This window comes from Pundamilia nyererei, unplaced genomic scaffold, assembly GCF_000239375.1.
Source record: "Pundamilia nyererei isolate P.nyererei 1_Seehausen unplaced genomic scaffold, PunNye1.0 scaffold00017, whole genome shotgun sequence".
Lineage (NCBI taxonomy): Eukaryota > Metazoa > Chordata > Actinopteri > Cichliformes > Cichlidae > Pundamilia > Pundamilia nyererei.
Window position 1 is genome coordinate 2834178 of NW_005187418.1, and position 13926 is coordinate 2848103.

Consider the following 13926-nt stretch of genomic DNA (forward strand, 5'->3'; position numbering starts at 1 on the left):
ACAGTTTAAGGCAGTATCGCACTGACTTCACTTTTTAGATTTAGAAAGTGCACTCATCTCTTATATGAAGTTCGATAAATCGAGATGCTTTGAAATGTGGTTTATTAACATTTGATTCTAATTAATAAGCTTAGTAATAATTCAAATATGATTAATAAGCTATTTCTTGATCATACTACATTGAATCATCATAGCAGTTCTGAGTCCCAGCGATGATTGGATTTTGGTAAGGATCTCTGTAGAGTCTAGATGTTGGTGCTGGTAAAGGTGAAGATGTAGGCTTGAACGAGGCTCTGAATGACCAGGGAGAGGTGGAAATGGGAAAAAGGGATGCACAAATGATACTCTTAAAAGCAGACTGACAGAAGAGTACTGAGATTACTGAAGCACACAGGAAAGAGGCTTATTGGCTCACAGAAGATGGGCAAGAAAAGGACTGGTTTAGAGTAATGGTGCCATTACTGATCCCATAAAGTCGATTCTGTCCATCTCGACATAACATTTTCAGTGTGAGAAGATGAAATGAAAACACTACGTCTACATGAACAAAATCATCTTTCTCAGATTTCCTTCCTTAAGCATGCACCAAGACATGGTGTCAGTACTGAATTTGAAAGCGTGTGAAAGAAGAAGCAATGTAAAGAATAGAGTTGTAGCCTGAAAACACAGGATACCACACAGACGCATGATTACTGGTGTTCCTTACTGAACATACCCATTAGCTCACAAACTCCAGGCCTCGAGGGCCGGTGTCCTGCATGTTTTAGATGTCTCCTTGATCCAAACACAGCTGATTTAAAGGCTAAATTACCTCCTCAACATATCTTGAAGTTCTCCAGAAGCCTGGTAATGACCTAATCATTTGATTCAGGTGTGTTGAAACAGGGTGATATCTAAAACCTGCAGCACACCGGCCCTCGAGGCCAGGAGTTTGACACCCATGCTTTAAAGTGAAGTAAGGGCTCTTTAGAAAAATAAGTGCCAACTGCATGTTTCAACATGACAATAGCATAGCATGCAAAGCCAGATGCAGATTTTCTGACCTCACCTCTATTCAGAAGCCTTGGGATGAATCAGAGCACTCTGTGTTAGTGAGACTTTATCACCCTACCTCCATGCTCAACCTCGCTAATACTATTGTGGCAGAATCTGAGCCTGTCCCTGAAGATTGGAGGACATTGTTCCAGTAGATTAATGCCCATACCTTTGGAATGAGATCTTTTACAATCACACATGGGTGTAATGTTCAGGTGTCCACACATTTCTGGCTGCGCTGTGTACATGCTTTGAACTTTTGGCAGCATAGACAGTACCAAAGAGATAAACAGTGAAATAAATTCCAGATTGCATTTTGAACAGTGTGAGAGTGGGAGAAACTGACTTGCAAAAGATCATGAGGGATTTATTAGGAAAGCAGACTGCTACAATGGGAGATTCTCCATGAGAATCCCTTTCTGGCTAAGTCATACTACAGGAACAAATGGAAGGATGTGATGGCAGAAATGTCAAGTGAAGTAAAAGGAAAAAAAAAGATCAAACATGAGTGAAATTCAGGACTCGTCTGACACGGCAAAACACATTGGGAGATAATGTTCTTTTCAAAAATGATAAAATGTCAGAAGTTATGTGGATGTTATGCGAAAACAAGGCTCTTAATCAGGATTAAAGTGGTGTGTGAAATAAGTAGTGTGTTTATGAATGGTAATGAGGATTGATTTTAATAAGGAGATTACAGGCGGGAGGCTTGTGAGGAGGGAGCCAACTAGACACCAACTGAGGGAAATGTGTAAACAGACAGATGGTGGTGGTGTATGTATGTGTGTGTGTGTGTGTGAACATGCACTAGGGTTCATAAGATGGGTGGGGTGTCCATTAATCGCAGGGTTAGCGGCTCGATCTCTGGTCCCACCCTGTGCCGAAGTGTCCTTGGGTAAAACTTAGAACTCCGGGTTTTTCCCAATGGTAAACGAGCAGCTTACATGGGAGCTCTGCCCCCTTTGGGGCGCATATGAGTGAGAACGAGAAACAAAGGGTTCTGCAGAGCGAAGCTGAGGTTTAAAAGAGCTATAAGACTGCAGGTGATTTATCAGTCATGAGATCAAAGCTGGGAGGTATCCAAGGAGTAGACGAGGAAGGTTATCTCCTGTGCAGTGCATACCTTAATTTATCATATAAACATAGCTTTTTGCAGTAAGTTAAGATGCAGGTGATACAACATACAGTCTTGATTTTCCTTGCACCTTTACCTCAGTGAAACGTTCTCAAGACTGCACAAGAGATAAAACAGTTAGTGGGTAAAGAACTATGAATCAGCGACAGTGGCAGAAACAAAAACAGAAGTAAAGTCATAGCGTGAAACTGCTTAAACGTTCACGATTGCACAACATGATTCATTACTAGAAACTGAATTCTTGCTGTTGCAAATCACTTTGCTTCTCATGACCCATACACATAGTTCAGCATACAGTGCATGTGGGTAATCTTTAACCTCCTAAGACCCGAACTCTTTTATGGCATACATTTTTTATTTCTCTTTGCTATTTGGGCTGATTGGGACCTGATGAATGTAAAAACAAAGAATTACCAGATTTTTTCTTTCCCTGACTTTTGTTTCTGAGAAAATTGAGAGCCACATATGAGGACATTCGTTTTAAATTTTGATAGAACAGTAGCAGTATAATGGCCTCGTACGTAGATATCAGGCCCTGGTAGAGCAAAATTTTGTATTTTGGTCTAGACAACCCAAAATGTGATGTCCACATATGTGGACACCAGGTCCTAGGAGGTTAAATTTTTATATGTGCGGTTGCTGAACATTTCATGCCAAATCACTGGTCGTTCATTTTCTAGCGGTCTCTGCTCTTGTGTAAAGATCTAACTGCAGAGAGTAGTTCCCACAAGCATTTGCAATTTCATGCAAATGCATTGGATGGGGATGAGGTAAGGGCTGCTCGCTACTTAAGCATAAAAAACCTTATCTTAATGGACTGGGTATGTGCATGACGTGCTGAAACAGAGGAGTGCCTTTACATTCTCTGGCCAAAACCATAAAAGTCAAGACGGCAACTATACCTGTCCACATACCATTAGTAGCAGGGTTGAGGCTTTCTTTTATCATTTCAAATACCCTGCACTCATCAGTGGCAATTAATTATTCATTGCACTGCAACGGTTTGCAACTGCAACAAGGCAACAACAGACATTTATGTTTTAAAATGCATCCCAAGTTATGGCCCATCATCATAACATCACCCACTGGTTTTTGGATCTGCATTTCAAAGCCTCATCTTTAGGATTTTGCCCATTTTTTGTTGATATTTGTAGCCAGATGTGTTCATATTTACCTGTCATCATGATGTATTAATTCACTTTATGGGTGCAAAGAACAGCTATATACTAGAATTTCACTCACCAAAACGATGTACCAGATTCTTGTGATATTTGTACTAAAATGGGACGAAAGAAGTTCACAACATAGAGAAAGGTTCACTGGTGAAAGGTTCACTTCAGTGCCTCAGATTAGTGGGGGTGAAGCACAGAAGACAATTGTCAGCTACAGCTCCCTGTGTCAGCACACCTGTCAGTCAAAACAGCCGCACCTAACTCATTACATACCAAATTAATTTATGGTGTTAGGTTCTAAACATGCTTTTTTTTAATGAAGCAACGTTTAGATGCTTTAATAAAGGAGTCTATGGGCATTAACTTGCTTTCAGAGAAACCTCAATTGAACATAAGAGGGGCTGGTGCTGGCTTTATTTTTTCATTTCTCGCCACTTGAGAAGAAAGACCATAAAACATGAAAAAAAAAGTAAATTTATCATCTATATTGTGGCAAAAAAGAACGTATTAAACATTTGCACGAATAAACCATATACAGTTTATAAAACAAGCACAAAAGGCAAAATAAGGAGGAAAGCATATGGGCTAAGAACTGGCAAACCTCTTGCAAACGACATGAAATGAAAACCCCACATGTGAAGACATCTGTGGTGGAGACGTTTCAATTCAAATTTATTGTGAGGGTTTTGAGTGCCATCGTGTGGCAAGTAGGAGCCAGACCTTGAACTCTACTAAGTGTTTCCGTAAAGGGCGGAAGGGGATGTTGCCCATATCCAATATGTCTGCCGGCGTCTACGTTGTGTGAACAAAAACAACTCGTGGACGATGGCAGACATCGGAGTCGACGAGCTATCGCAGCTCGAATATCTGTCTTTAGTGTCGAAAGTCTGCACGGAGCTTGACAACCACCTGGGAATAAATGACAAAGATTTAGGTACGTATTTTATGTCTTTAAAAATCGCCTTCTGCCAAAACTAGCTAGCTAGCTTATGCTAACTAGCGGTTGTTAGCAAACTAGCATCTGTATTTACTGTAAACATATGAGTTCTTTTTGGATGTATTGTGTCGTTTACTAGATTTAAAAAAAACTTTACGTACTAATCATTCAATAAATTCGTTGTGGGTCACTTTTTAATGCTGGGATATAAACTTCGACAGTTATGAGTCTCATGTAGTTCTTCGTTAATGTGTTGTTTGTGGTTCCTTTATAGCTGAATTTGTCATCAGCCTTGCCGAAAAACAACCGAGCTTTGATGGATTCAAAGCACTTTTACTCGAAAATGGAGCCGAATTCACAGTAAGTTAGTCTCTACGAGTTGTTCATGAAGCTCATTGTTATTCAACTAAACATTAACGTTTTCTTCGCTTATTGTAGGATTCTCTCATCAGTAATCTGCTCAGGCTCATTCAGACGATGCGACCACCATCCAAAGCATCTACAAGTAAAGGTAAAGTAGTTAGGCTAACTGTAAACTGGGCAGCTAATGGTCCCAAGGACATATTTTACTCCTTAAAAGTGACATTTCTAACCGTGTGCTCCTCTTCCAGCATCCGAGTCTGTGGCTAAGCCGAAGTCAGAAAAGGAAAAGCTGAGGGAGATGTTTCCTGCACTGTGTAGACCAAATGAGCCGGCACCGAAGGTGTGTGGCTTTATCAAACTGACATGAAGCTACAGTGTCCACATTATCTTTATTGCAAAACAAGCTTGTACACATGGGCGCTGTACAAAGAAACGATCTAAACACACACATGGTGTCTTCTGTTGGCAATCAGGCTAAACGGTGTCACTAAGCTGGTTATCATTTTGATAAGTGAACCCAGGATTTTCCTTTTTGTGTTTACATGAAAGGGCTGGTGTTGGCAGTACAGCTAGGAGATGCAGCCTCAAAATTACAATATTTTAAGAAACTGCGATGATAATACAATATATACTGACAATATATACACAAAATACCAAATGTGGTATTGATGCTTGTAGGTAGGCAATAGAAACGTTGACCAATTTATGTTGACTGATTTTTGTTATACTGAACTTCGTAGGCTCTCCTGGATGAAGATGATGTTAAAGTAGCAGCTGATGCCATGAAGGAACTGGAAATGTTCATGCCCAGTGTCAGTGGGACAGAGTCCAAAGGGAGCAAGAACAGGTAAGACTCAAGTCACTGGTCACATTTCATTGTCATGTTGGGTTTATTTAAATCTCTGACACCTGTGCTCCAACTAGCAAACTTGTGACGGCTGTTTGAATTCAGGATATTATTGTTGTGTTTATTGTATTATGTATTTCTGGCTTTTCTCCTCTCGTAGATCAGAAAAAAACAGGCGAAGTCGCAGCAGAAGCAGAGAAAAAGACAGACACAGAGATCGAGACAGAGATCGGGAAAAGGACCGAAAGAGACGGCATCGTTCCCGATCCTATTCCAGATCCAGGTCACGCTCCAGAGACCGTGATCGGCATAGAGATAGAGATAGAGACCGTGGCAAGAGAAGAGACAAATCTTCCCGCTGGTCTGAGCGCTCACCTAGTCCGAGAAAAGACCAAGAGAGAGAGTCTGACCGCTGGAAGGACAAACACGTGGATCGCCCTCCACCTGAGGAACCTTCTGTTGGTGATATCTACAATGGAAAGGTTACCAGCATCATGCAGTTTGGATGCTTTGTTCAGCTTGAGGGACTCAGGTTAGTATAAGGTCGCAAACATTGTATAAATATACTTTCAGTTTTAAAGGGGTCTGCTGGTTACTAAAGGTGTTTTCAGTGCATACTATTTAGAGATGTCTCCTCTTTTGTCCTGTCTCTTATTTCATTGTTAAAGTTGTCCATGATCATCTTCTCAATTTCTAGGAAGCGATGGGAGGGTCTGGTCCACATTTCTGAGCTGCGCAGGGAGGGCCGTGTGGCCAACGTGGCCGACGTTGTTAGCAAAGGCCAAAGAGTCAAAGTCAAGGTGCTCTCATTCACAGGGTCCAAGACCAGCCTCAGTATGAAGGTAAAAAAACAAAACATAACAGTGTGGTGCTCAGTTGATTTTAGAGTAGTAAGTAGAGATTTTCTGTGTTAAAGTGAAGGAAGTTTTCAGATGTCTTCCTTCTGATCCTGCCTGAAGAAATAAGATTTTTATCAAATAATTTGTGCTTAATTAATTTCACATTTATTATATTATAAATGTATGTATTTATTCATTCTGGTGAGTTTCAGCCAGTAGAACTAAATCAAATTTTCCTTGAGATTTTTCAGCTGTTGTATCTCAGCTCCAGGTACAGATAATGGAACATTTTTATTTCCTCCTCTGTTTGCCAGGATGTAGACCAGGAGACGGGAGAAGACCTGAACCCCAACAGGAGGAGGAACGTTGGCCCCGACGGGGGGGAGGAAATTTCCATGAGGAATCCTGATCGGCCGAGCAACCTGAACCTCGGCCACGCGCCGGAGCTGGAACAGGATGACACACTGGAGCGCAAGAGGCTCACCAAAATCTCAGACCCAGAGAAGTGGGAGATCAAACAGGTGGGTTCACATTTGAAGTGGCTGAAGCTTCGTTTATGTCTGTGCGTCTATCTAATTTTAAAAGGTGTTTGTTAAAATCCTCAGATGATTGCTGCCAATGTTTTGTCCAAAGAAGAATTTCCTGATTTTGATGATGAGACAGGCATCCTTCCTAAAGTTGATGATGAAGAGGGTAAGAAATAGTTTTGTCTATGACTGAACTGCTTTAATAAATGAGTAATTCAGGCTAGTAAAGGCACTTAATAAAACAGTCATCAAGTATTTAAACAATTTCAGTTTTTTAGCATTAAGCATAAATATTTAATACTATCTTGTATATTTGGGTTAGGGTTAGCTCTTGTTCATGTGAACCATGACTAAGTGTGACCTGATTGCTAACTGGTTGGTTTCATTTCATACAGATGAAGACTTGGAAATTGAGCTGGTTGAAGAGGAACCACCGTTTCTGAGAGGCCACACGAAGCAAAGCATGGACATGAGCCCTGTCAAGATTGTCAAGGTAACAGTAGAAGTTTGAGTGAAAGGAAAAAAAGAATAAACTAGGAGTAAATTTTCAAAAAATGATCAGGCCATAAAGTTTTCCAGCACCCTGCTGTGATTTATAAATTGAATTAATTATATTATAATTCTGGCGAAATATTCTTGTTTATATTTAATAGTTAAATTTAAACATCTCGGCAGTCAAACAAACAGAACGTCCCTGGTTTGAATCCATTGGCCAGCTGGAGCCTTTCTGTAAGGAATTTGCATGTGTTTCCTGCTTGGGTTCTCTCTAGGTTCCTCCCAGTGGAACATGCAGATTAGGTCAATTGGTAATGCTGAGTTGGCTGTAGGTGTGAGTGGTTGTGTCAGCGCTGGGATAGACTGGTGAACCTTTCCAACCAGCTTAACCACAGCCTTGAGCAAGAATGGTGAAAAAAGATGGATGAGTTTATAAATTTTTAATGTTATGAAGTAAATGAGTTTCTATAATATATCACCATGGACTGATTCAGGAAAAGGCACAACTTGGTGCATAAAACACCATCTCCTGCAGATAGTGATCTTATAGTCAGAGCAATACAGTATGTGGTTTAATTTGGATTTAAGGATTTATACGGTATTTAATTATGATCTCTTCCTGTGCTCTTCATAGAATCCAGATGGCTCGCTGTCCCAGGCAGCCATGATGCAGAGTGCTCTGGCAAAAGAGAGACGAGAACTGAAGCAGGCGGCACGGGAAGCAGAGATGGACTCCATCCCCATGGGGCTGAACAAACACTGGGTTGACCCGCTGCCAGATGGTTAGAAATCTTTTGGACGTCCTCATTAAATCAGTTTTAAACTAATGCTAAATAGGAGTTTGTTGAGCAACACATCTGCAATCGTGACATGAGGAAGTATCTGAAATTGGGTTTTCAGATGTTATTGGACAATATTTTATCTTTGCTTTTGGATAAGCTTTAAATTAATGTAGCACTGTAGCATGTATGCTAGCCCTGCTTATTAAAAACCACAGCCCAGACACGACACTTCCTCCATGCTGGCAGACAGCACCCCTCAGGCTTGCCGGTACTGGAGATAGTTATCTGGTTTCCTGCCGCCCCCCATCTGGCCGGAATAGTCTTGTCATGGTTTAGTGTGCCTGTGTGCCCTCCTTAAGCACAAGGTGGTCTAGATGGCTTCCACTGGTGGGCATTATTCTGCCAACCCAACAGAGATGTAGCTTAATATGCGGTCAAACTTGAGTTGTAAAGCTAGATATATTTCCTCTTCTCTCTTACAGTTGATGGTCGACAGATTGCCGCTAACATGAGAGGCATTGGCATGATGCCCAATGACATCCCAGAGTGGAAGAAACATGCGTTTGGAGGGAACAAGGCATCCTATGGAAAGAAGACCCAACTCTCTATCCTGGAGCAGAGAGAGAGCCTACCCATCTACAAGCTGAAAGAGCAGCTCATTCAGGTTCATTACAGTTTAAACTCAGTGGGAGAAATTTCTGAGATTTAGTTTCACGTTTCAAAAATTGGTTTCTAACTGAATCTATTCAAAGATGGCTGCAGGTTGTTAAACATCCTAGGCAGACGCTTTCACCTATAAATGGCCTTTAAAAAGAAAAGAAATGACTAAAATTGGACTTTGAAAGTTTAGATTGCTCAATCTGACTGTTGGGCTAATATGGTCATTTATAGTTTGAGCGTTTCAGGGTATGTTGTGTAATAAAAAACTTATGAAATACTAAAACAGCCTAAAAACATCCTCAAAATACAAAAATCCACAAAGCTTCAGCCCAGTGGGGTGGAAATATTGACATGTGCAAGTCTAATAACAAATAGCTATCCTAAAGAGGATATTTTCACGTTTTTTTCTAAGATTTAGCAATGACATTTTCAAGTTGATATGTAAAAGTTCTTAAAATGTTTTACATAACTTGGTCCTTGATGTTGATGATTAGGTTAATTGAGCTTTTAGTAATGTTAATGACCAGATTTTTAGCTGGTGTCTTCTTTCTTCTGGTTCTGACAAAGTAAAATATAACACCCCCAATAAAAACTCTGTTATTCCCTCTAAAAAAAATAAACCCAAATAAGGATGGATGCTTTTTGTTTACCAGTTACTAACTGTTGCCGTGTCCTTGTTAATCTGTTGCAGGCTGTTCACGACAACCAGATCCTGATCGTCATTGGAGAGACGGGATCTGGAAAGACCACACAGATCACCCAGTACCTGGCAGAGGCTGGTTACACAGCCAGGGGGAAGATTGGCTGTACGCAGCCCCGTCGTGTGGCTGCCATGTCAGTGGCTAAGAGAGTCTCTGAGGAGTACGGTTGTTGTCTGGGACAAGAGGTGAGTTAAATATTTCTGATCTTGAGTAAAGTGCAATCGTGTTACAGTATATAATTACTGAGCACCTTTTGCACACTGCAGCTTTGCTTAATCTCATTGGGACTTATCTTTTTGTGTTTTCCAGGTGGGCTACACCATCCGTTTTGAGGATTGCACAAGTCCTGAGACTGTAATCAAGTACATGACAGACGGTATGTTATTGAGAGAGTGTTTGATTGACTCCGAGTTGGGCCAGTACGCCATTATCATGTTAGATGAAGCTCATGAGAGGACAATCCACACTGATGTTCTTTTTGGCCTCCTCAAGAAGGTAAGCAAAGGTTTCCTACATTTAATCTCTGACTTAATGGAGAATCAGAGACAAAAGGGATTCTGAGTGTCTCTTCTTGTGTTTGTCAGACTGTACAGAAGCGCACAGACATGAAGCTTATTGTGACATCAGCTACACTGGATGCTGTGAAGTTCTCTCAGTATTTCTATGAAGCACCCATCTTCACCATCCCCGGCAGAACGTATCCAGTAGAGGTTCTTTACACCAAAGAACCTGAGACGGACTACCTGGATGCCAGCCTCATCACTGTCATGCAGATTCATCTCACTGAGCCTCCAGGTATGTATTTTCTCTTTAAGTCATGAAAAATGGATGTTCTCTCCATCTTTGGACAGTATCAGTCCATGTCATCCATCTTACTGTGACTCTTCCTTTGCAGGAGACATCCTGGTGTTTTTAACTGGACAGGAGGAGATCGACACAGCCTGTGAGATCCTTTATGAGAGAATGAAGTCTCTTGGGCCTGATGTTCCTGAGCTGATCATTCTGCCAGTTTATTCTGCCCTGCCCAGTGAGATGCAGACCAGAATCTTTGACCCAGCACCCCCAGGAAGCAGAAAGGTACCTTCAGTAAATCTTTAGAATCTATAGAAACATATAACATTCGTTTTGTTCAAAAATTACAGTTTGTGTAACTGTCCCTTTTCATTTGTCTGTTGAACTAAAAGTTTGGTTCAGATAATATGTTTCAGTGATTTAGTCAGCGTGTTTAGTATTTTTGTGGCCTTATATTGACATGGGTAAAGTCAATTCCGGATATTTTGTTGCTTCAGAGGAAATATATAACGTCCTTTGTTCTTTCTCTCAGGTTGTCATCGCCACAAACATTGCAGAGACCTCTCTGACCATCGATGGAATCTATTATGTTGTAGATCCAGGCTTTGTCAAGCAGAAAGTGTACAACTCTAAGACTGGCATTGATCAGCTGGTGGTGACGCCAATCTCACAGGTACAGCGGCTTTGTGATGTACTTGATGTTGTAGCAAAGGAGGTCTTAGAGCCTCGCTGAAGGCATTAGTGTTTCAAAATGATTTATGGTGACATAAAACTCTTTATTGTATTTGCTCCAGGCTCAGGCTAAGCAGAGGGCAGGTCGTGCTGGCAGAACAGGCCCTGGAAAGTGTTACAGGCTGTACACTGAGAGAGCCTACAGAGATGAGATGCTGACAACCAATGTACCTGAAATCCAGAGAACCAACTTGGCCAGCACTGTGCTGTCGCTGAAGGTAGGAGCTGTTGTCCTTCAGTTCTTATCCTGCATAGGATGACATCCTGCGTTATTGAGAAGAAGAAATTGAACGAGTTAAAAAAACAAAACAACTAACAGACAGGAGAAGTAAACTAGACCTCTGCTTTAACATTTCAGATCACTAACGTTCATATTAATATTGACTCCTCCAGGCAATGGGCATCAATGATCTGCTGTCTTTTGACTTCATGGACGCTCCTCCTATGGAGACTCTGATCACAGCCATGGAGCAGCTCTACACCTTAGGAGCCCTGGACGATGAAGGCTTACTCACACGACTGGGTCGAAGGGTAAGGATGTTTTTACCCAATGGTTTCTCTCTGCTGCAAAGAAGAGCAGATAAATCTACATGTAATCAGATTTATGTAGCTGTATTTTCTTTAACTTCTTGTCTTTCTGTTATTCTCATAAGACTTTTAATCTCCTGTGCGTTTGTGTCTGCTAGATGGCTGAGTTCCCTCTGGAGCCCATGTTGTGTAAGATGCTGATCATGTCCGTCCATCTGGGCTGCAGCGAAGAGATGCTCACAATCGTGTCGATGCTGTCTGTGCAGAATGTCTTTTACAGGCCTAAGGTATGCTTTGAACACCGTCCAGTCATTTCTACACATCTCATTCCTTATCTGTGTAAGCAGTCATGCAATGTGTTGTGGTAGCGCTTCCTTTGAATCAATGGAGCATTGAATCCACTACGGTTTAACTGCATTAAGTTGAGATCAAGGCCACTCTATACAGATTAGTGGATGTCCAGTGGAAATGAACACTTCTGGGAAATCTTTAGCAACCTCAGGACTTATTTACTTCAGATGCTTTTAGAAACATTTAAACTTGAAAATGCAAAGTTTCATTAAAAACTTTACAAATGTTGAAATCTGGGAGCAGGTGGCTATGAGAGCTGCAGCTGAGTGTTTGTGATGTTTTTAACATTTTTATAGTAAAAGATTTTGAAATGTATTCTGAATTCAATGATCCCCCCCCCCATTTTTTGTGTTAAAGGACAAGCAGGCCTTGGCTGACCAGAAGAAGGCAAAGTTCCACCAACCTGAGGGCGATCACCTCACCCTGCTAGCTGTCTACAACTCCTGGAAGAACAACAAGTTCTCCAACCCCTGGTGCTACGAGAACTTCATCCAGGCTCGCTCCCTGCGCAGAGCCCAGGATATCCGCAAACAGATGCTGGGGATCATGGACAGGTACATTAGAGCCAAAATGTTAAATACTAAAAATCAAAAATCACTTTAAATGTTAACGGTAGCGCAAGAAATTATATTGCTTAGAAAGATTTAACATGTTCTTTTCTCTCTAGACATAAACTGGATGTAGTATCTTGTGGTAAAGCTACTGTGCGAGTCCAGAAAGCCATCTGCAGTGGTTTCTTCAGGAATGCGGCCAAAAAAGATCCTCAGGAGGGCTACAGAACCCTGATAGACCAGCAAGTTGTTTACATCCACCCCTCCAGTGCTCTGTTCAACCGGCAGCCTGAGTGGTATGTCAGCATTTCAGTTTTACTGTGCCACAGCGAAAGAGGAAGTAAATCTTTCTTGCAAGTTGGGCACTGTCTGATTTCTCAAATTCTTTGTCGACAGGGTTGTGTACCACGAGCTGGTGCTGACTACAAAGGAGTACATGCGTGAGGTGACCACCATCGACCCTCGCTGGCTGGTGGAGTTCGCACCTGCCTTCTTTAAAGTGTCCGACCCCACCCGCCTCAGCAAGCAGAAGAAACAGCAACGCCTCGAGCCCCTGTACAACCGTTACGAAGAGCCCAACGCTTGGAGAATCTCACGCGCCTTCAGACGCCGATAATGTGTGTGACATCACAAACGCGCAACTCGGGTACTTGGACAGTAGTGGCAAAGTCGGACGTGTGGTCTCGTACCAGCACTGGGAAAACCCTGCAGGATGAAGGGTTTGCATCACAGTTTGATTTGACGCTGCAGTCAGTCCTCCCTTCAGTTTTGTAAACAGTGTACATTTTCCACCAAAACTTACTGATCACATTTCTGTATTCGTCTTGACTCTTGACTTTTTGTTGTTTTTGTTTTAAAAAAAAATTGAGATGGGATGGGAATCTTGGTGTCAGTTGTTTTAGAAACACCAGAGGTATTTCCTTTGTTTAAGACTAGCAGGAAAATTTGGCGATTTTAATGTTCTGTTTGCAGATTTTGCAAAACAATGTTATATTTATTTCTATTCTCTAAATTGTAACAGTAATATTGTACTGCAATGTTAAGTCTTAAGTAATGACCTAAAGGAAATCATAATGGGGCTTTTATATTTTAACTAATCGACTGATGTCAGAGTAAAAGGATGGGAAAACATTTGTTTGATGTATTTTGTACAGGAATTGAGACTTTCACTTGTCGGTGTATCAAAGAATTACAGTGAAACTATGAAAACGTGTTCTCATTAAATACTGAATTTTCCTAAGCCTGTTGAGATTTTGTTGTCATCCATCCAAGAGTCATCCAGGAGAGGTCCTCATCAGATGCCCAAACCACCTTAGCTGATTTGTTTTGGATGGGAAGGTGGGGTGGCTGCTCTGAGCTTCCTCTGCATGTCCAAGTTACTCTTCCTGATCAGTTGGTAAATTAAAAGCTTCAACTTCTAGCTCAGCTTTCTTCTTCACAACCATCAGTAACACCGTTGACTCGTAAGCTCTTCTTATG

The 13926-nt window shown here is 41.4% G+C and overlaps 1 protein-coding gene across 1 annotated transcript; it reads left to right on the forward strand.

The window, feature by feature from the left end:
• The first annotated feature begins 4038 nt into the window (after window positions 1-4038).
• Window positions 4039-13687, forward strand: dhx8 (DEAH (Asp-Glu-Ala-His) box polypeptide 8). Its single transcript, XM_013908960.1, has 23 exons — window positions 4039-4276; window positions 4554-4639; window positions 4718-4790; window positions 4891-4982; window positions 5383-5489; window positions 5650-6021; window positions 6187-6331; window positions 6643-6849; window positions 6934-7021; window positions 7251-7348; window positions 7985-8132; window positions 8615-8796; window positions 9484-9678; window positions 9803-9988; window positions 10078-10288; window positions 10389-10570; window positions 10818-10958; window positions 11080-11235; window positions 11411-11548; window positions 11704-11832; window positions 12254-12450; window positions 12564-12743; window positions 12844-13687. The coding sequence occupies exons 1-23, from the start codon at window positions 4168-4170 to the stop codon at window positions 13061-13063; spliced, it is 3642 nt and encodes a 1213-aa protein (XP_013764414.1). The 5' UTR covers window positions 4039-4167; the 3' UTR covers window positions 13064-13687.
• Window positions 13688-13926: the final 239 nt, after the last annotated feature.

Coding starts and splice junctions, on each gene's coding strand:
- dhx8 (XM_013908960.1), top strand. CDS start 4,168: ATGGCAGACATCGGAGTCGACGAGCTATCGCAGCTCGAATATCTGTCT. Junction 6,022..6,186: donor GTTCAGCTTGAGGGACTCAG/GTTAGTATAAGG, acceptor CTCAATTTCTAG/GAAGCGATGGGAGGGTCTGG. Junction 6,332..6,642: donor AGACCAGCCTCAGTATGAAG/GTAAAAAAACAA, acceptor TCTGTTTGCCAG/GATGTAGACCAGGAGACGGG.